This window comes from Manacus candei, unplaced genomic scaffold (assembly GCF_025592945.1).
Source record: "Manacus candei isolate 608988 ecotype Guabito, Panama unplaced genomic scaffold, ASM2559294v1 h1tg000028l, whole genome shotgun sequence".
Lineage (NCBI taxonomy): Eukaryota > Metazoa > Chordata > Aves > Passeriformes > Pipridae > Manacus > Manacus candei.
The window spans coordinates 10,894,922-10,918,425 of NW_026138076.1; the positions used below are offsets into that span (position 1 = coordinate 10,894,922).

The window sequence follows — 23,504 nt, forward strand, 5'->3', positions numbered from 1 at the left end:
CATAGGAATTTTGACTGGTTATATTTATGAAAACAGATTGTGACAATTAAAATATGAAAATAAAAAGATATGTCAACAAACTGAAAAATTCCATAATGTAATGACTCCTAGGGAGGAACTATTCTACTCCCAGAAAAACAGAAAAAATATACCTCTAACATTAACTGTGTGAACTCTTCATTACTAAGGAATGTTGGCTTCCAGTCCTGTCGAATTTCACTGGCATCTGATTGTGCAGTAATTTCTAAAATCAAACATATATATATAGTATAAGGATTCATACTTCCAAAAGCCATTTTTTCCCACTAAGCTACATATACACAGTTAACAAATAGTAAAAAGTTCTCCAGTTTCCTCTGTTGTTCATTCTTTACATATAGATGTTTTTCCTTAAGAAGAAAATAAATGTCTTCTCCAGCATGTCGTAATTACATTTGTCTTCTCTTTCCTTCAACCAGTTTCTGCTACAGTCTTGCCAGACTTCAAGGTAATACCAATGTTAATTACAGTAAGTAATGGGTTTTTGATAATGGAAAAATACTCTTTCCTCTGAGACTACAATAAAACATTTTATTAAGAATGTTGTTTACAAAGATTTAGAAAGCCAAAATTCCTGAACAGTTTAGGCCATTAAAATGGCTAAACTTCAAATATCTTGGCCAATCCTTGTCATTCTAACCCTTGCACTAAGAACTGTCACTGTCCTTTCTCTTCTTCCTACTCTTTTCTGGTTACATTTAGGAAAGAGTAGGTTTTCAACAAAGATTGTTTAGAGCTGTATGACAGACTCCACTCTAGAATTCCGTCTGTTACACAGACAGAGATGGATTTTGACATAGGTGACTTTTGAGCAGAGATTCCTGTAGGAGTTGAGAAATATATAATTAACTTTCCATACACAGGCAAGAGAAACAATGGCTGCTAAGCAAAATCTGACATCAGGTTCTGAAACTGATGCTTCCTTATAGACTGATAACTGAAACCAGAAGCAGCAAGATCACACAGTGCTTCAGTCTGGATGAGTAACTAAGGCATCACAGAAGGGCTGGTTGCAAGCACAATCTTGAACAAGCAATCAAGTATTCAGACAAATTGAAAGAACCAAACTATGTCTTTAAGGCTTTTGGTTTCTAAAGGACAAGTACAAAGACCATAAGCTAGAGTGTTAGTTCAGATGGCTCAAAGAGCCAGAAAACCTAGAACTGAGATAAATATGCAAAGGGCTGGAACAGTTCATAATTTTGTTTCCCACACCAAAGGGAGAAAACTTTACAAAAGAGCTTGAGACTTAACTAAAAGAACAGTAAACAACAGCAACATCATACAAGAAATTGGCTAAAAGAGGAAAGTTGCAAGAAGAGGTTGATCAGGCTTTTGCTATCTGTTTTGAAATGGTATCACAAAGCAGGAAAAGTGGGCTGGAAAATAAAAAAAACCTAAGTATAATCCCAAATCTAATTTGTCATATAATACCTAGGGGCAAGCCAAAGGACATGGAAATGAAAAGCTCTGCCACCAAAGTACAGGCAAAATTCAAGGAACTTAATGCATTCAGTCGACAGGACATAGATAATCTTCACTTTAGAACTGGAAAAGTCTGATTCATTGGCTCATTCTGGCCCTTATAACTATCCTATTTCAGAATCAAAAGAAATGGAAAAAAGAAGAAAAAAGTCATTCGGTCTTCTACAGTAGAACAGATCTATGCTAAATAAAAGTTGAAGTTCGTACCTTTAACAAATCATTCTGAAATATCCTATCACAAGTACAGGTGTTCTTTTACATTTCCATAATTAGAACAAGTATGATACTGGAAAACAGAGCCAAAGTAACACAGAAAGAACTTGTTTTACTTGGTAACTTCAGGGAAATGCTTAAAAATTCTGGCAGAACGTTGCACTCAAAGATAAATGGCAGTAAGATCACATTCCTGAGCTAGATATCAGACAGAAGCATAACCAAACTTGCACATTGAACTCCAGTCTTCCAAGTCCTGTATCTGAAGTAACTTTGCATCAGCACTGCAAACTCTCAAAACAGATTTCCAGCTGGGCCTAGATGTGTACCATTTATCAATGGGTTGTAGGAATATCAGTCTACCACTTGCAATTAAAAGCAGTTAAATTCTTTGGTATTTACCAATTTTCAAAAATTTCTTGTTTACAAATTCAGAGAAAGATCATTGGCAGCATTCACCAAGAAGAAGCTCCCAGTAATATAATTTCAGTGTGCTTAGCCTGCTGTATTTTCCCAGTGAGAAACAGAATCCACACTGGCCAATAACCAGCTGAGATAGTTCATCTGGAACTATGGCCGGAGTACTAAGCTTGGCTGATGTGGAAATGGTCCAGAAAGAACCAGAAGCAATGCAGTTAATCAAAACCTGGTGGCTAAACACAGGAGGATTTCAACAGTAAAGCAGCTACTCAGTGCTGAACAATTCATTTATTGCTAGGTCACTCTACTTTATTGTAACATATCCAAGCACCTCAGGAGGCAAAATATTATTCTGAACTTTGCCAGCATTTTGTCCAAAACATTTTAATGTAAACCAGTGCAGAGCAATACCAGTAAGCACTGGCAGGCAGAGCCTTAGTGACCTTAATGTGGTATGTGCTATCACACAGAGCTGCACTCTGTCACACCAAGTGAAGGACAAAAGTGCCATGCCTTAACAGGCATCCATCTCCAGAGCTGCTTTTTGCCTCTTTATCCAAAAAAATAAAAAATAATAATGAAAAAAACAATCCAAGAAAGTACTTTGAAGAAAAAAGTATGACTGGTGCTCCTTGGCTGCCTGACACATGTGTTCAGTCTGAATTCTATAGTTTAATCTCAGGAATCATCAACACAAAATAAAGTGATTTTGAAATAACCAATTGTCACAAAGGCCTTAGAACCTAAAGAACTGACTTTTACAGAAAAGGAGCCTTCATGCTGCTTTTCTTTTTGTTACAAGACAAATTTGTCTCAGAAAATTAAAACAATATAATCAATATTTAATTGGCAAAAAATCCTCAAACCTATAGTTCTCACAAAAATTATACTCCCCTCCCTTTTTATTTAAATGGTTATGTTTACAATTTTAATGGCAATATTCAGTACACATCTGGTGCTAGAGGAACCATAACACTAATGGAAGAGATGCTAGAGCATGCAAAAACATTTCTCATATCTTAAATTGACACATATACTGTAGATAAATGCATAACTATTCATCCACTTAATAGCTTTACTTATTTTATAATGTTATAGTTACTTCTTTTGACTTCTTTCTACTGCTTTCTAGTTAGCATGCATGCTCAGAAATTACCCAAGGAAATTGGTTAACTAGCAAAAGAGTTCATTTTCTTCAATTTTTAATCTTGTTTTTGGCAGTGTGAACCACGAGGTGCCATATTAAGAACAAGTGTAGGAGCAGGAACAGGACTTTTTTTATACACATAATATCTAACAGCCATAAATAAGTGTATGCTTGGTGGAAGAATTTTTTTTGTGACAAAAATAATGACCTGCAACAAACTTCGGTACAATATATCTGAGTATATCCGACCATCGACTGATGCAAACAACCAGAGCAACAAAACATAGCAAGGATGTTCAAAAATATTGATAATTTTGACATTTCACAAGACCTTTAAAGAACAACACACATACACTCACTAGCTTATACATCAGTGGGTATGTCTTGAAATTTACAGTTTCAAATAAAAAGTTGTAAGTATTTATAGATTTTCTGGGTTTTTTTTCCCAGATAAAAGGAAAAAAAGGTAACGCTCCTGGTCTGTACACCCACCACATTTCACTTTCTCTCATCAAACAACCTACTCAGGAACACTTGCTGGAGACCACAATGCCCTATTGCCTTACCATCTTTGTTTAAGCAGCCAGTTGTGCAGGCACCTGACATGAAGAGGGGGAGCATTAATTTCTCTTAGACTAGCTTTTTCAGTGATTTATCTTCTTTATGTAGAATTTAGAGAGACAAACCAACCGTTCAAACCAGGCTTATCTAAATATCAAAATAAGTATTTCCAACAGGTACTTACAGAGAAATGGATGAGCAGTTTTCCTGTGAAGCAAAACTTTGACACTGGCACCAGTGTCTGTCCACAACAAAAAACTCTGAGGTAATTTAATTTCAAAAATAAATGCTTCTCTTTATGAAATGATTTCTTTGACAATTATCGGGAAAAAACAACAGTAGTGGCTTTTGCAAAGTATTAGCAAAAACACAGTTACATCTCTACTACCTAAATTGTGATCTTAAGAATATCTTTCTTCAGGAACTCTCCACATTTTTTTGACAAATTCCTTAAAGGAACTGCAAAATTATTAATATTTTATGTACTAATCATTTAAAAATTTAAGAATTTACAAATATTTTTTACTGTTACAAATAATTACCTTTGTGCTTCCGTAGAAAGTCAATGCTCTTCTGCAGCACAGTGGACTTATCCATTTTCCGAGCATTACCTGGAAGCATGGAACCCAGCTCTTTGATAAGTACATTAAACTGATCTCGACGTTTCTTTTCAGACTTGTTTCTAGACACTCTGAAAAACAAAACAGCAAATGTTTTATAACAACTATGAAACTTTCTTATATAAGAGCTGCATACTATTGCTAGGTTCCTGATGCAAACAGCCACTTAAGGATATCTGCTGTGAGAACTATCACAAAAACACCTACTCTGTATCTCAGACACCATTGTTGAAGAATGGCTTTCTGCTCATGGAGGGGTGCAGCAAAGCTTTTAGAATAAAGCACCCTTTCACAAAACAGAAATAATTGAACCACGGTTAGAAATACACAATGTATCTGAAAAATAACAGTAAAAGAAATGCTGCTGAGTAATATGGTTATTTATAAAAGAATCCCAATTTTATTATTTAGAAATCATGCTGGTAGGTTAAAACGTACAAGTATAGGACATTTCTTAGCTTTAAATAACTTAAAAACTTACCTTTTTGCTTTATCTTTGTCATCTTCTTCCACCAGCCCATCAAAAATGCTTCCATCATTTCTGAAAGAAACAAAAAGAAACGCATGTTGGAGTGAAGTCCAATCACAATGAAGGCGGGAAGGGGAAGAGCACATTCATTATCTCCACTACTTCAAGAAACCAAGGTACTGTTTTACTGTGATGTCTCACAACGATCATCATCAATAACCTGAAGCTAAATCTGCTATGTCCTGCTTGCAGGACCTTGAATTTCTGACACAACCCAAAAGATTTTCAGACTAATTCTAATGAGAACTTACAGCCCCATGCAAACACTTAATTGAACACAGCTTAATTTTATTTTTTTATTTTCTTGGTTATTTGCATTACCTTACTCTTTTGAAAACATGGGTGAGGACATATATAATTTATTTTTACTTATTGGCAACTTCTATTCTAATTATTGAAAATATTTATAGCAAGAAGGTATATTTTTCTTAAATTCTGAAGTATTATTGTGGAAGAGAGCTAAGGAATGTACTATACTTCGTCCACATATGTAATTCCATAAATATACAATTGATACCAATGTTAAAGAGTAGTTATTAATTATATTTGCTTCCTCAAACCAAGCATCACATAACTTTTCCTGAGCTTGATAACTGTCCACCTACTGCTAAAGAGGTGTTAAAATATCAAGCTAAGGTGTTTTTCCTTGAAGATGCCTCAGTAGCCTTCATCCAACACCTTTGCTTCATTTCTTTTTGCTTTGAAAGTCAAGCAAAAGTTTGAAAACTGTCTGTTTTCCAAAACTGCTGTATAATGGACTTCCACAGTTTATTTCTCTAACTTCCTCTGCCTGCTTTCAGTCTATTTAGTGCTGTCCACACTGACCTCTGTGTGTCCATCCTTAAATTTCTCATCCTAATGTTTCCTTCCCTTAAGGCAAGTAAACGTCTTTCTAGAAAGCTTACCTCATCTCTCCAATTGATAAATCATCAGCCAATTGTACTGTACATTATGACAAGCAGTGATGTTAGGAAGTAGTTAGTTATTTTGTATGCTACTACATAAACATCAAGCTTTTAAAAGCAATTCATGTTTTCAAAATGCTGAAGTTCCAGTGAGATGGCACAAAATTTCATTAAAAGAAGCATTTTAAAACTTTTACCCTTTGCTTTTATTTTTCTTCATTTTAATCATGTTTAACCTGCCATAAATTTGATGCAAGTTTCATTTCCTGAAGTCTTGAAAATGGTAATATTAAGAGAATATTAAGGACAGTTGTTCACCTGAGCTGCTAAGAAAGTCTAGCTCAAGGAGTCAAGTAGAAAACATGCCTCATCTATTACTTTTCCCTTGAAATAGGTTAGCAGGTCATTTTACTATCATCTACAGCAACGCTAATCATTTAAATGTATTTGCTTTCCTTAATCAAATTCTGAAGTACTAAAAAAATTAAAAATTCAAGTAAACATTAAAAATCAGCTCAACTTGCAGAGATGTTGTTCCATGGCTGAAAATAAGTAAAGCATTTTAAGATTAACCTCAAACAATTGAAAGCACTATTTCCAATTCTAACAACTACCAAACTAACTTTGTCAAAAATAGCCAAAACCTCACTCTTTCATTTTTTCATAAATTAGCATTTTAATATATTAACCAGAAGAAAAAGACTATTAAAGAAAGCATTGAACAGTAATTCTCCCAAAACTCTCTGCCTCTATTAACATACCTGTCTGCAATGGAGCTCATTTTATGGGTGCTTATGGTAAAAAACATAACACATCACACTTTAGTCTTGTGGTAGACATTTGTACGTCTGCCTATAAGAGAAGAAAAAATATCAATATGTGACTGGGGGAACCAATATGTTCTTCATTACAGTATACCGAAGCTTTCATTTGCTCTATAAGCTGCTCTCAATCTTCCCCTCTTCCAGCCTTCTGCTCTGCCCTCCTACCTTCTCTAATGCAGTCTCCATTACCATCATAACCATCATCTTACATGACAATGTTCAAGAGAAGATTATTAAGTGTCACAATAAATATGTTTGGACTAAACCAATGCAAAACTTTTTATGACTCTGAATTCAGATATAGCTTTACATTTTTATTTTAACCTTCACCTAAAAGACCCTCATAATTTTGAAGGCTGAACTGATGTGAAATACACTTAGTAATACATTCTATTTAGAAACTGTGCAAACAGAAAAGTATTTGGGACACAGTACTTTAGAGCTGTAATTTATCTCTCACTGTATTTTTTTCTTGAGTACATTGTTATAATAGACGTGAAATTATAACAATAAGATATTGATTAGAATATGATGGCCATACTGTGAGACCATTTCTTAAAGCATCTTATTCATTACAGAGTTTCAAGCAGGAAGTTTTTGGTTTTCCAGATGCACATATGATTTTGAATAAAAAATGTGAATGAAATATTAATATTAAGAGAAGGGATACCAAATTAAAATAAGTATTTAATTCAACAAGTTCCTACTTTTAGGTACCCAAAATTTACAAAATTGCGTGGGTTATGAAAAGGTTAAAGTCAAAGACAAATCAATAGAATTAAACCTTTTTCTTTCATATGGAAAAGTCAGTTGTCAGAGGCTGCTCAAATAGAGCAGAAAGATTATAACATTAGCAATGATTAAGGAACAACTGTGTGCAACAAGTTTTATATGAGCTGAACTTGTGGATTTTCAGGAATTTTTAGTAGGCTACAAACTTACTAGTAAAAAGGCACTGCATTTATTTCAAAGGAGATGATTTTAGTCCTTAAGTCACTCATGGCTTCTGAGAAGAAAGGATATGTTTGTTTCTGAGAGTACGAAACCCAGTGGAACTTGCAGTGCTAATATCACAAAAAATATGGCAGCAACTGCATGATAGGGAAACTGAGGAAGAAAGCTTATGATTCAACCAAACTGTCTCCGTGTCTACAACAGCCACATACTGTGCAGATTTGTTTCACAAGACTAGTATTTTTCCCCACAAAGTTTCAAAACTGAGTGCACCAGGAAAGTAAATGGGAGAGCTGTGCTGCAGCACAATCCCCTTCAAGGCACATTGCACGGTGTGCTGGCGTTTTTGCCCAAATACACCACTTCTACAATTAGTAGGCCCAACTTTGTCTTGCCTTTACTCTCCAAAATCCAGTGCTGTGAAGACACACTGACAGCAAAGCATTTCTTCACTCCAATTCTTCAAAATAACAACTGCATCAGCCATATTGACAAATCTAATTCCCCAATTAGTTGACCAAATAATGGAGTTGCATCATTTGAAAACCAGACAGAAATGGCACTAGGAAAGTAAATTACGAAGTGTTTGAATTTTCATCAGAAGCATACAATGACAGGTTGCTCAGCAGTAAAAACCAACTACCATGACTGGCAGAAAATTAAGTTTAAAATTAAGATAAAAACTATGAACTTGTTTTCTTTTAGCTTACATAGTAAACACTATTACAGTTATGCACTAATTACACTTTTAGCCCTGTGTTACTTTTTATACAAAACTGGTACCTAAAATTATAGAAATCAAGAGTAATACAAAATTCTGTAGGACAAATTATATACTTTCCTTATCTGCCTAAGAAAAGTACCAGTACAGCTAAATACAGAAAACTTTCATCTATAACATGACATCTTCATTATGCAGAGTTAGAATTTAAAAGTCAGCGTTTTCCCTTTAACAGAGCACTCAATTTCTAGAATTTGACAAAATCATTCATTTGTTACAGTAGATGGATCCTATGTCAGAATGGGCAACTTAGATCAGGTATCCAAGACAAACAGTTAAAAGTACTGAAAGACTACAGGAAATGCACCTGTAGCACATTTGTTTCTCATTTTTCAAGGTCTGACCTTCTGTCTTTGCACTGAAATTTGCAAGAGCCTGAACAGTCTCAGTGCTTATACGTGCTGATGTATAAGGATGCAGAGATAATTAAAAAAAAAACAGTCAAGCTGAAAGTAAACAGTCGATAAAAGGCCGCATCTACTTCTAAAGTTCAAATTAAGTTGAGTTCTGGAGAACAAAACATTGCTACTCAGTCCTTCAGTGTGGATAACTGAAAGCCACAGGAACTTACCAATTATAAACCCACAATTTTACCTTTTACACTTTGGGACTTGTTAAAGTGTGAGGTTTAGGGATGAAACCTGGTTCCTATGAAGAACAATGTGGAGTTCGATGTATCCTCTTCTGCAGAAATTAAATTCTGAACTGTTGAAAAATAACAAAGGAGAGCTTCAAAAATCAATGTTTTAAAATTATCACTTTTTCATTTTTAAAAAAGACAAGTAATTGTTTTAATAAGATCAATCTATAAATGTGATATTCTGTTTATTAAAAGTATCTCAAGTATTTCATCATCTGAATTGACCTTGCTTTAAAGTACTCCCGGATAAGCAGGATATTCTGACACAGTTTCATCTCAGCTTTAAGCCATCACTTTATGCCTAATTTTAGTCTTGATGTCCTTTTCACTTCTGAACTTGGTATCACCCATACCATCTACATCTTCACTTCCACTTGCTACCTTCAAAGTATATCTTTATACCATGATTTAAACACCTTTTTGCTGAAGCTCTTATTAGGGCCTCTTCTGGCTTTCTCAGCTACATCTTCTCCTCTCCACGTCTCCAAAATTGTCACTCTCAGGACTCGAGAATCTGTAGAATGCTGCTGACAACTAGCAAAGTTGCTCAGCTGCATTATTGCTACTCCCTCAAACACAGACATTAACTCTTTTTTTTTCAAAACCCACTCCAAAATCAATTCCAAGAATGTATCCCAAACTTACTTCACAAATACACTTCTTCCACACAAAAACTCAGCACCAACATAAACCATCGCCTACTTCCAGTCTCTTTATACCACTACATTTCATTTATATTAACTTCCCTCGAATCATGCTACTTCTCACATCTTTAAGCTACATGAAATCAGGGGTTTTTTTCCTCTCATCTTTATCCTGTTTCTATCTGCCTTGCTTAGTCGTCTTAAAATAAAACAAATTCACTATACAATGTACTTGTTCCACTTCTGAAAAATTTTATTTTAAAGTATATTTAATTCTAAATTCTGCTAAATTCCTAAAAAGGAAGCTAGGATCTAAAAACCAAGGTTATGCTACTCTTAAATTCATTGATGACTTTGAAGGAAAACAGAATTACCACTTATTTGATTTGAAAAGTTAAATTTCTTCTTCTCCTGCACCTAACAGAGGCTCTTAAGAGGTTAAAATACAGATGGAAATATTAACATAGGAAGTCAAAAGCACAGCAGAACAATCTGCCAACAGGAGAAAAACAATTACAGCATGATTCAATGAAGCCACCCGTTCTTGTCTGGCCAAATAACCTGCTGGCCCATTGACCTACTTTTTTAGGTGCTTACAGCCTCCTCTCCTATTCTGTTTTGCTCCGTTTGACAAGTGCAAACATTAATATGACAAAGAGTCCCATGGGAGTCTGCAACATGAAACCCGTGTTTTTAAACTGCTTGGAGTAGAACAACTCTGACAACTCTCACCCAGCTCCTAATAGAGTTTTAATATGGAAAATTTTAGATCTTGTCTCTGCAGTATGTAGAGGTGTATTTTTTTTAAAATCAAAATTAAACATTTAATATAAATACCACAGAACTTAAGCATAGATCCATATTTGATAATGTCTAAAAAAGGAAGCTTTTACAGATATTTCAAAAAGGGATTTTAAGATGAGGAGAAAAGGAATATGTTTATGTCATAAATGAACATAAGCAAACTTAAACCAGACCAAAAGAGAAGCTAATCACAGTGGAAAAGCTTCTGTAGCCAAAACCAGACAGATCTCTAACTCAGTAGAAATGGCATGTGTGTGAAAGCCAGCAGAAAGGTTAAGACACGCCAGCATTGGCAGTCACAAGTGTTCAAAGGTCACAGTTCTGTCTCCACAACCCATAAGGTTTTTTTAAAAAAATTAATTATGTGTATTTGTCTCTTGATACTGTGTCTTTTGTACACATTCAGTGCATGTTTCCAAACTTTTCTGTAACCAAGAAGGCTAGAAACTTACTATCTTAAAGGAAACTGAGGTCCTCAGTCAAAAATCTTAGCTGCTGCCATGGATATTCAAACTATTACTACAGAACATTGCTTAATCTCTAGCAAAATCACAAAAAATAGCAATACTGCAACTTCTGCACTATGCTGACTTATCACTCACGGAGAGGCAATAAATTACTGGGTGCCAAGCCATTGCTTGGCCAAAGAAAAAAGGTTCTGAGTAAGTTATAGGGTAAAAAGTCATAATCCAACCTAAGGTAATAGTGAAAAGTTGGCAGCATCCAATAAAAAAATTCCAGTATCTTCTGTCTAATTTTATTGTCAATACTGACATGTGCCTTGGTGAAATTTAATCTTGGAAAGAAATTAAAAGATTGAACGAACCATGAAATTACAGTACAGTCTTGCTCATGACAGATGTCCTGTTAGGACTAGACTGAAAAATGGATGGGACAATGATCCATGCATTTCCTATACTTAATTTTGTATACAGTCAGCAACTGAAACCCCTATGTCACCAGCACTTCACCTCAATGTAACACTGCTAAACATTTTTGAGGAAGAATCAGTATTGTCCTTATAGTGTAAAAAATATTTGTATACAAAAGTCTTGATTTACATGAAGATTTATATCAAGACTTATATAAGTAATACTTACATGACTTTGCAGATTACAGCCCTCAGAATTAATGCAAGATAGCTTGTATTATTAAGACAAATAATTTCACACAGCAAATATCACAGAAAAAATATATGAAACAACAGTTTTCTGACACTACAGTTTCTTCAAACAGAAATAGATCAACTTCTTTAATATAACCTGATCTCTGTGCCATAATCCTATTTTGTCAGGGGAACAAATTAGTTATTATAATCATTGAGGATTAGCTTTAGAGAAGATCTTGTTTAAAGAATCAAAATCACAGCATATCAGTCTATGCTTCCACAGCACCTGATGCCCCGCAGAGCTCTAACAGTAGTAACATACCAGGATAAGAAAGACCAAAAGCAGAAACATCACACTGATCAAACAGCTGAGCCAAAGCCTGACTCACGATGTAAACACAGCACCAAAAGTCCTGCTCATTATAGAGATTCTGAAGATAATTATAAACCTTCTTAATACTCCTTTCCACGAGCTTCTGATAATTTGGATTATGAACTTCTGGGGTTTTACTCTACTAGGACATTATACCATAATTAGGGCAAGCACAGACGCAGCTGTTATCTCATACCCAGAATAGTACATCACTGTCCCTCATATTTTCCATTTTGCTCTTTCCTTCACTGGTTTATCTCCAGCCCAGACATTTTTCCCTTCAGCTTTTTCTTTCTTGGAGGTGGTCTAGAGGAGAGGAGAAGGGGAAGAATCTGCTCTGGTTTAGTTCCTTTCCAGTAACCACAGACTTCTGTAGAGAGCAAGAGATCTTTAGACAGGTAAACCATAACCTGCTCTCTAATCATATATAGTTTGGTCTAATATAACAAGCCAGCAGGTTTCAAGATACTTGCTCCTTTGCTTGCAATGGCATATACACCAACAGAAAACAAATTAGGGTAATGACTGATTAATCCTTTCTTGCTTATCAAAGGCTATCTGTGAAAATACTATGTTTTTAAAATTTACATGTCTCCTTTTTTACCTAAAAAAAAAGGCAAACGAAAGAAAAATATCAGAAGATAGGGCTGAAAGGAATTTCAAGAATTCAGGAATTTCTTCAAACTTTGCAGCTGAACAGGTTATTCTAGCAGCTGGGAATAGTCATATATTGCAATCTCTCCTCTACCACGTCAACAAATGAGTTTTTGGTCAGTATTTGTGCTGCAGGTGACAAATCCCAGAAATGTCATTTTCTATAGATAAACACACTATAACAGCAGGTGTACATCTGCTGCTGCTTCACAGGAAAACAGAGGACAGAGCTGCTTCCACCCCAGATGGATCCCAGATGGTTTTTAATAGGAAAATTTGTGAGTGGCCATGAGTAGTTTGCTCTGGCATAACAGCTTGCTTAGGTTCATCACCTCTGTAGGGAGTAGACAAGGACACACCTGTGTGCAATACAATGAAGAAAGGTCAGTAAGACAAAAGACTGGTGGTGTAGGTTACCATTACCAGAATAACTGATCCAGTCTCAAGTCTGTTCCTGACAAGAATGAAAAGCCTGTTAAGAGGCTGTTGCAGTAGTAGTCAGAGATATCACAGATTTACTTGAGTAAATGACATTGGAAAGAGTGCATACTATTTGCCCACAGACCTATTTGTACACAGTCCAAATAGCAGCTAGAAAAGCCTACAGATCACTGTGAGTGGCAGAAAATGTAGAAATCACAGAGGTAAAAAGATGTTCATAGAAATGGTCACAAAAATGTATCCTTGTCTACTCCCTGCAAAGGTAACAGACCTAAGCAAGCTGCTCAGACAAGCCTGGTCAAAAGTCACTGCAAATAATATCTTCATAGAAACATGGATTATGAGGATTATAGGAAAAAGCAATCCTGTCCTGTATGCTTCATGTATTAGACTGTCCTACCACCAGAAGAAAGCTTTACTCTGTGACTTGGGACTGAACATAGCTTGCAACTTTCATCTATCTCCCAGTTAAAGAAAACATCCCTGCCTACCACGCCTCTGTTCCAGATCATTTGGGCTGATCTCTGCTTTACCAGTTGTTCTGCTGCCACTCTTCCACCCTTCTCTGGAGTGCACACCTCCTTCCCCTTGCTCACCACAGAGATGGGCCCACAGCTCCCCCAATACAGTGTAGCTCTCTCATCTTGGTTCAGACTGCAGTGAAGATTCATGCAAGAAAGCTGTAAGAAGCCTCAGACTCTTCACTGGGGCTACCATGATGACACACTGGTAGAGTTTGCAGTCCTGAGGCATATGAGTCAGGCAAGGAGTAAAGTTAGGCCTCTGAACTTTAGGAAAGCAAACTTCAAGCTCTTCAAGAAGCTAATCAGTATGACCCCCTTGGAAACTGCCTTCACGAACAAGGGAGTGGAACAGAGCTGGCAGATCTGTACGGGTCTCCATAGAGCACAAGAGATAGCGGTCCCTAGGCACAAGAAATCAGACAAGGAAGGCAAGAGACCAGCATGGCTGAGTAAGGAACTGCTGGTCAAACTAAAGGGCAAGACACACATGCACAGGCAGAGGAAACAAAGATGTATCCTGAGAAGAGTATAGGGACACAGTCTGATTATGTAGGGATGGGGTGAGGAAGGCCACGGCAAAGTTGGAGCACTTGGCAAGTGAAGCAAAGAATAACAAGAACATCTACAGGTGCATTAACCAGAAAAGGAAGGCCAAAGAAGGTGTACCCCTCTCAGTAAACAAGACCCCGTCGGCTCTGGCCACATACTGAAGCAGATTTCTGAAACAATATGTTTAAAAGAGCCCACATATCACACAGTTTTAATAAGAACAAAATAATAAAGATTGTATTTAAAAAGTGTGACTCCATGTACCTTTGAAAATTGGCACAGCTAAGGAAGGAACAGTACCCTTGTACAAAGAGGAGCGGGAACCTCTTAACTACATCTGCCACTGCTGGATCTGTAACAGGGAACCATGGCTTAGATTTAAGAATAAGCATTGTGTTTGCACATCTAAAATACAATATGTAGCTCACAATCAAGTCTGGCTTAAAAATACACCTACTGCCTCTTTAAATGGTGCTCAAAGCAAAACAAGTACTTCACAACAGGTGTTTAGGTCAAGAAAAGCTAATCGCTAACCTCTTAGTGTTACAATTCAAAACTGAAAACCTTCACCTCTGTAAATCTCCATTTTCTTTAATGACATTCTGGGAAGACGCAACCTGCAGTCAGCCAGCTCAAGAGCAGATCCTAAATTAATGCCCACTGTGCTCAGGAAAGAAGTGCAATAGACAGTGTAGAATCTACAGAGTCTGCTATTCTCTCTCATAGGAGACATCTAAACTTGGTACATTTTACAATGAACAAATAAAACCCCAGCTTCCTCATTCCAGCCTCTTAAATGGAACTGAGAAGGTAGACAGTTGACAAGTTTTTTTCTGAAATTCAAAAGGAGAAAAAATACCACATACACACAGACTCAAAAGTTTAAATTCCCACTGAATATTATAATTATCCCATAAAATTATCTACTACACACGAATCACTTATTTTCTACAGAATAAAGTTACCAGACAATAAGAAAAAATATCTTCACTTAACGATTTCTCAATATTAACTGAAATTTAAAGAAAAACCTTCAAAATAGGGTACCAAGATATCTATCCTGGACTTAACACCACTTTTTAAATTATTCATCCAGTTAAAATGTGCATATTTATGAAATTAAGCATTAGCAATTTTAGGTGTTTTGTCTCAGATACAGATGGTAGTTTAAACAACAATTTTTCTACAGTAGTTTGTCACATTTTCATCAGAGCATAAATATTACCAAAAATACTAATAAATCCAATCAGAGAGGAAAAATTTATTAAACCCTTTATTACTACACTGAAAATATACACAAAAATTCATGAAAAAATGAGACAGATCAAAGAGTTAAGCATTGTTTTTCCTCTACCCCAATGATAAGAGGAAAGAATGACTAGATACAGAAAGTAAACTAATTTTTGAAAACTGTCCTGGAGAAAATCCTTCATCAAATTCAACAGACATAATTATTACACATTCAAAGCAAGATAGCACCAAGGAAATTCTTCTTCCATTCCACGTAAAATTTCTGTTTGGTGTTGATATAAATGCATATTTAAATTTAGAAAATGAGACTTTACAATTATTATTACTGCAATAACACTCAGCTACCTATCTCAATTAATCTTGCAGAAAAACATGAACCTACATGTTAGGTGAGCACTTCAACTGCCAGACCTTCAGTATGCATAGGTATCTTGTGAAGTGAGAAAGGTAGGTAAAAAGTAGGTTTTGAAATTCACACAAATGAGTCTTTCCAAAATTCTATCCTAGACCAGAAAAAAACACTGAGGTCCTTCTCAGTCATCTTTTCTCAAGGCTGAACAGGCCCAGCTGTGTCAGCCTTTCCATGTAAGAGGAAGAGATGAGGGATGCTCTAGCCCCCTAATCATCTTTGTTGCCTTCTGCTGGACCTGCTCCAGGAGCTCCATGTCTCTCTTGTCCTGAGGAGCCCAGAACTGGACATAACACTCCAGATATGACCTCACCAGGGCTGAGTAGAGGGGCAGGATCACCTCCCTCAACCTGTTGGCAATGCTCTTCCTAATGTACCCCATTTGATAGCATTGGCCTTGGCCATCAGGGCCACTGCTGGCTCATGAACATGTTGTTGTCCACCAGGACCCCCAGGTCGTCTCCACAGAGCTGCTTTCCAGCAGGTCAGCCCCCAGCCTGTACTGGTGCATGGGGTTATCCTTCCCCAAGTGCAAGACCCTGCATTTGCCTTTGCTGACAGACCGTTTTCTGCCCATCTCTCCAACTTGTCGAGGTCCTTCTGAAGGGCTGCACAGCCCTTTGGGGTATTGGCCACTCCTCCCAGTTTTGTGTCATCAGCAAATTTGCTGAGAAGGCATCTGCCCCTTCATCCAAGTCATTGATGGATGGGCCCAGTATGGAACCTTGGGGGACACCACTAGTGAACAGGTCTCCAATTAGACCCTGTGTCACTGACTCTCTGGGATCTGCCATTCAGCCAGTTCTCAATCCACCCATCCAGTCCACACTTCCTGAGAGACAGTGCCGAAAGCCTTGCTGAAGTCAAGGGAGACAATATCCACTGCTCTCCCCTTATCCATATCGGTAGCTGTTTGAACTTAAAAAGCAATCAGGTTGGTCAAGCATGATTTACCTTTAGCACCCACGCTCCTCATCACGTTCTTGTCATCCATGTGAATAGAGATGGCCTCCAGAATGAGATGCTCCAGTACCTTTCTAGGGATTGTGGTGAGGTTCAACTGGTCAGTAGTTCCCCAGCTCCTCCTTCTTGCCCTTTTTGAAGACCAGGGTGACATTTGCTTTCTTCCAGTCCTCAGGCACCCCTCCTGATCACTCTGACCTCTCAAAGATGATCATAAACAGCCTCAGCTATGGTGTCCTCCAGCTCTCTCAGCACTCGTGGATGCATCCCATCAGGACCCTTGGACTTGTGGATGTCAGGTTTACCTAGGAGTTCTCTAACTCAATTCTCCTTGACCAAGGGAAAGTCTTCCTTCCAACATTCCTATATCCTGGTCTCCTGAATCAGAGATTTCAGCGGGTTGGTCTTGTCAGCAAAGACCTATGCAAAGAAGGCATTCATAGTCTCCACCTTCTCTGCATCCTCTGTTACCAGGGTCCCCTTTCCATTTAATAATGGACACTCATTATCCTACGTTCTTCTTTTGCTACTGATGTATTTAAAGAAGCCCTCCTTGTTGTCCTTGATATCCTTGATCAGATTTAATTCCAGTTGAGCCTTGGCCTTCTTTGTCTCATTTCTACTTCGACAACCTCTCTAGATTAACTGGTCTGACCCTGCTTCCATCTCCTGTGTATTTCCAGCTTATACTTGAATAATGACAGGAGCTCTTTTTTCATTCATTCAGATCTCTTGCTCCCTTTGCCCAATATCTTGCTCATTGGGATGCATCATTCTTGAGCCTTGAGGAAGTCATGCTTAAACATCAACAAGCTCTCTTGGACCCCTGTTCTCACAGGATTCTTTCAAGAAGATCCCTGAAGAGGCAAAAGTTAGCTTTCCTGAAGTCCACAGTTGTAATCCTACTTGCTGCCTTACTTTGTCCTCGCCCTTTACAGCCTATATAGGATATAGTTTATGAGATTTAAATCAATTTTTCTTGATTTATAATTCACCTTACCTTTCAAGGAACAACCAATTATTTTATATCATCAACTTATTCCTTTAAGATACCATTATCTAGCACATCCAGAAACATCTTACCACTTCTCAGTTATGCCCTCATGGTGGAGGGGTCAACGGGAAAACGCAAGAGGGGTCAGAGGGAAAGTGGCACACCGTGACAGACAACTCAATGAAATGAACTCAAGGTGGGGGGGGGGGTTGTTTGTTTGGTTTATAATAGGAGACAAAGACTTATTCCTAACTCATGGTCAGGGTACTCCCCTAGAATATGGGAGAAATAGACTAAGTTCTTCCTCTGAATTAGTCCGCAGATGAAGAATTACCACATGAAAGATAGCAAGAGCAGTACATACAAAGACCAGACAGGAACTACATGGCTACAAGATACCAGGCACTTCATGTCCTAAAAGTTACTTATATTTGTAAGCACTTTTAAGAAACTCCTTGGTCAAGCTGAAAGTTTTTGTAATGTTAGCCTTTGATCATTACTCTGACCACTCATTTCCACATCCATATTAAATTCCTCCTCTTCTTCTAGCATTAGTATCTGTGACCAGCCAACACAGCCTAAAATTGATCCAGCCCAAAACTAACTCAAATGTTGTTTCATTCAGCTAAATCAACTACATTTGTTTCACTATATGGCTGCTCAAAAGCTGTTTTGGCACAGGGGAAGGGGAAGCAGTGAATCACCAGGTTAGATATCTTTTGGCAACACTGCCATTTCATGCTGACCTATACTATGTGTCAAATTACCACCAGCAAAGAAAATTAGGAAAAATGAGATTCAAATTTGTGCTCAAAGAAATGAGCATTGTAGCTACTACTTGAGAAGTCTGCTTCATACTTAAATGAAACATCTTGACTCTCCTATGCACCGCTGCATCTCATGTGGCAATCCATGACAAATTAAAATTCTGGACATAATGGGGCTTATTTTTAGACACCAATCCAGACTCACGGATCAGCCTCTGGAAATGAAAACAAATCCAGAACTCAGTCTTAAGAGTCAATGGGAATCTCAAGCAAAATGTAAAGCGTAGGAGTATATGTAACTGATGTGTTGCTCAGTTATCAACTTATCTACCAAACAGCTTGTTAATTAGCAGGAACTGGGACTGTTTTAGGATGATACTCAGTACAGATAGTAGGTAATTTAGGTATTCACTTAAATTAATAATATGAAAATAAGAAAATTGGATGAATGATTTATACCAGCAGCAGCTATTTGTAACATTTAGAATTGTACAGGTGTACCAAATGGACATATTTTTAAAAAAATTAGGATACTTGCTAACAGCAACACCCAAAAACAAGTGACAGGTGTTTCAAAAAGCTAATATTTGATCTGAAAATTATCTCTCATGTAGAAATGCATATATGTAAATAAAACACTTTTAAAATACTAAATGCTAGTCATATTTTTATTTTCTTCAAGTTGATTGCACAATTCTTGATTTGTGCAGCTGTGGAAGTGCTTCTGATGCCTCAATTTCCCAGCATGGGTGACTCATGCACAACTAAATTATTCTGTAAGGCTTTCATGAAGAGTGGACTGTTTGTGTGTCTGAAGAATGGAGTAGGCAGTGCACTTCACTGAAAGCGTCTTCAAAAAGAAAGAAGTGAGACTTCTTCACATTTCCATAAAATGAGAGAGTAGGAAAATTTTAAGCTGCAACACTGAAGTGCAGTCCAAGTAAAAAAATTACCAAACAAGCAGCTCTTCCTCCCTACCTCCACTCATCACTTTCGCCAGAAATCCTGCACATCATTTTGGAAGCCACAAAGTAATAACAAAAGAAAAAAAGAATGAGGTAGCTGAAAAAAGAACAAAACAAAACGAGGGAAACACTAGGGAATGGTAATTTCAGTGTATTCCCATTCTAAAAGAGCAGGTTCAGGATCACTTGATACAATGAATAGCCACAAGTCTGTGGGATGTGATGAGATACATTCCAGGGTCCTGAGGGGACTGGCTGATGTTGTTGCCCTGTCCATCATATCTGAAAAGTCATGGTGGTCAGGTGAAAACCTGGTGGACTGGGAAAACAGAAACACAGCTCCTATTTTTTAAAAAAAAGAAGAAAGGAAGATCCAGGGAACCACAGGCCAGTGAGCCTCACCTCTGTGCCCGGGGAAGATCATGGAAGTAATTTTAAGGCATATACAACACAAGCAGGTGATCAGAGACAGCCAGCACAGCCATACTAAAGGTATATCGTGCCTGACCAATCTGGTGGCCTTCTATGATGGACTGACAGCAACAGCTGACAAGGTAAGATTGACCAATGTCATTATCTTTTTACATGGTCCCACACAACATCCTTTTCTCCAAACTGGAGACACAGGTCTGAATGGTGAACTATTAATTAGATGGATAAGGAACTGGTTGGATGGATGCAGTCGGAGAGTTATGGTCCATGGTTCTATGTCCAGGTGGAGGCCAGTGACGAGTGCTGCCCCTCAGGGCTCTGTCTTGGCACCAGTGCTCTTTATCAATGACACAGAACTGAGATCCAGTGCACCCTCAGCAAGTTTGCAGGCAACGTGAAGTAAGCAGTGCAGGTGACACAACAGAAGGAAAGGATGCCATTCAGGGGGACCTGGACAAACTTGTGAAGTGCACCCATGTGAACCTCGTGAAGTTCAACAAGGACAAGTGCAAGGTGCTGCACCTGGGTCGAGGCAAACACCAGCATCAGTACAGGCTGGGGAATGAGCAGATCGACAGCAGTCCTGCCAAAAAAGTCTCGGGGTGCTGGTGGATAAAAAGTTGCACATGAGCCTACAGTATGTGTCTGCAGCCCAGTAAGCCAATTGTATCCTGGGCTGCACCAAAAGAGAAGTGATCAGCAGGTTGAGGGAGGTGATTCCCCCCTACTCTGCTCTGGTGAAACCCCACCTAGAGTGCTGCATCCAAGTCTGGGGTCCTCAGCACAAGAAAGGTGTGGACCTGTTAGAGTGGGTCCAGAGGAGGCCATGAAGATGATCAGACAGATGGAGCACCTCTCCTGCAAAGACAGGCTGAGACAACTGGGGTTGTTCAGCCTGGAGAAGGCTTCAAGATCTCACTGAGGCCTTATAGTACTTGAAGGGAGCTTACAAAGAAGAGAGAGAATAACTTTTTTTTACATGGGCAGATAATTATAGGACAAAGGGGAATGGTTTAAAACCGAAAGAGCAGAGATTTAGATTAGATGTTAGGAACAAATTCTTTTACTCACAGGGTGGTAAGGCACTGGAACAGGTTTCCCAGGGAAGTTGTGGATGACCCATTCCTGGAAGTGTTCAAGGCCAGGTTGGATGTGACCCTGAGCAACCTGATCTAGTGAATGGCATTCCCTACTCATGGTGGGGGGTTGGAACTGGATGATATTTAAAGTTTCTTCCAACCCAAGCCTTTCTATGACTCTATCCAAAAAAGTGACAAAACAAGTTTTGTATTAGCATGCTTACTGTTATGTTTGTAAGATTAACAAGATTTAACAGAAGACTTAATTTTCTAGAATTCTAGTGTCTGCCAGATCCTTCAGCTTTTCTCTCAATACAACTACCTTTTATTGAAAAAACAATACCATAGTTACAGAATTCCAAACCCCTACACTGCACTACTCCTTAATTTTATTTAACAAAACACTAGAGTTATTCTTTTGTCAGAACTTTCAACATAGCAGTCCAGGTTCAACAGGAATTACAGTGACTGCAAAACCTGAAGTACAGGACAAATACTTCATATTACAAAGGCAAGAAGTGCCTTAACAGGAAGAGCTAAAAAGAAAAAAAAAAAAAACAACAACATTTTGCAATTGGAACAGAGAGGAAATGTCTCAACTGTTGTCTTGGCTAAAGAATGGACAAAACCAAGGTAGAAAAAGTTCACTTTCCTTGTCCCTTTGTGGCTTGCTACTAACATGAGCAGAAACTTTCTGAGCTTGTGCTAAATGTGTCCAGAAAACCTACTGAAATCACCTTCTGAGGGTCACCAGAGAAGCAGCAAAAGACAAAAAACAAATTCTTTGTTCCCATAAAACAGTATCATCTTCAATATGTTGAGTCCAGTCAATTTAATTGTAATTTAAGTTAATTAATTATGATGACAATATTAATCTTCAGATATTGGGACTTTTTATAATGAAGGCTTCCAGTGCCTTGAAGGTTAATTCAATGCTCCTAGCAAAAACTCTGTCAACTATCTCCCATTGTTTCAAAAATATTTTAAGATCATGATGTTAACTGAAAGACAAAACATAACAGAGGAAATTCTATGCCAAACTTTTTTTAAGCTTTGCTGCTACAATATGTAAGAGAAGAATTTTCAAGATTAGGTTATGGGGGGGAAAAAGGTCACAAATTTAGTTCCTTTCTGCATTTTTGGAAATTCAGATTCTGTCCTGATACCCCCTGTAAACCTTACAAAGTTTCAGATGAGTCCTCAAAGTTATTTGCATGAGTTAGTCCTTTTTATCCCCTGTAATATTCATCCATCAGACCTTTTTACCATCTATAATATTCAACACAAATCATATCAGCTACTTGGGACCATACTCACTGCATCTGCATGACTTTAAACTCTCTTCCTCAGCTGCTTCTGTTTCTCTTTTACCATTTCTCAAGTTCTCTTTCACAGAATGATCAGACCACATATCTACAAAAACGCATGTCTCAGAGTGCTTCCTTTTGCCCCTCAAAGTTTTTTCTGTGCTCTCAAGTTCTCAAGGTTAAGGAACCTTTCCTGTCTGACAATCCAGGAGCCACTCCGGCAGTCAGGGCCACCGTCAGAGACTTTCACTGCTGGGACCAAGGCCCCTTTGCAGCAGGCAGCTCCACCTCTTACAGGCTGTTTTCCCACTTTATTAATAGAACCTGACTTAGATTATCCAGCACTTAAGTTCCAAAAAGTAACATTAAGAAATATTTATAAAGGCATTATAGCTATTTCAATTTAAAATTAATATATCAGTTACCAAAAACCAAAACTACAATCAGATTTTATTTAACTCTCTTCTGCTCAGCACATTGTGAGTATGGTTTCAAAGACCTAGGATCTTGTTAGTGGGCTATTTAACACTGGTATTGAGAAAGAGGATATCAAAAGCTATCAATATTCACAGGAAATCCTGAAACTAACATGAAATACATGTTGAGGTCACATGCTAACAGGCTAATGAAAAGAGCTGTATTGTATTTAAGCCCATTAATGCTTGAAACAGTTTATTTATGAGAAACACACTAAAAAATATGCAGATAGAGCACCTCAACATAACAGTGCAATATTCATAAGAAAAGATTACTTAAAATAATGAGGACTCTTTGTAACTTACTGGCTTACAGCTCTCATGTTTTGACTCTCAATATTTTACTTCATGTTAAACTGAGGCTTGTACCTGCCTCAATGAGTTCTACTCTCTAAGCTGCCATATGAAGCAGCTGAGTACTAAACTTTGATTTTTACTTAATGCATTGCTTTTCCAGAATAGATTTAAGTTGTTCAGGTTTGAAAACACCTTTAAAATCATTGAGTCCAACCATTAACTGAGCAGTGCCAAGTCCACCACTAAAGCATGTTCCCTCAGTGTCACATCTACACAAATTTTAAAGACCTCCATGGATGGGGACTCCACCACTTCCCTGGGCTCAAGTGCCAAATGCAATTGTGCCTGT

At 37.6% G+C, this 23,504-nt stretch overlaps 1 protein-coding gene across 12 annotated transcripts in view; it reads right to left on the minus strand.

Annotated features, from left to right (window-relative positions):
- The window catches only part of CLOCK (clock circadian regulator), a 66,749-nt gene that overhangs the window by 26,339 nt on the left and 16,906 nt on the right, over nucleotides 1-23,504 (minus strand). For 11 of the 12 annotated variants that reach the window (XM_051790819.1, XM_051790817.1, XM_051790813.1 and 8 more), the window contains 5 exons: nucleotides 9,073-9,183; nucleotides 6,681-6,771; nucleotides 4,967-5,026; nucleotides 4,408-4,556; nucleotides 153-244 (listed from right to left, as the gene is read on the minus strand). In XM_051790819.1, coding sequence (XP_051646779.1) covers nucleotides 153-244; nucleotides 4,408-4,556; nucleotides 4,967-5,026; nucleotides 6,681-6,727 — 348 coding nt within the window. In that variant the 5' untranslated portion in view covers nucleotides 6,728-6,771; nucleotides 9,073-9,183. Of the gene's footprint in view, nucleotides 1-152; nucleotides 245-4,407; nucleotides 4,557-4,966; nucleotides 5,027-6,680; nucleotides 6,772-9,072; nucleotides 9,184-23,504 lie in introns of those variants that run through there. The other variant, XM_051790822.1, reaches the window with a different exon arrangement.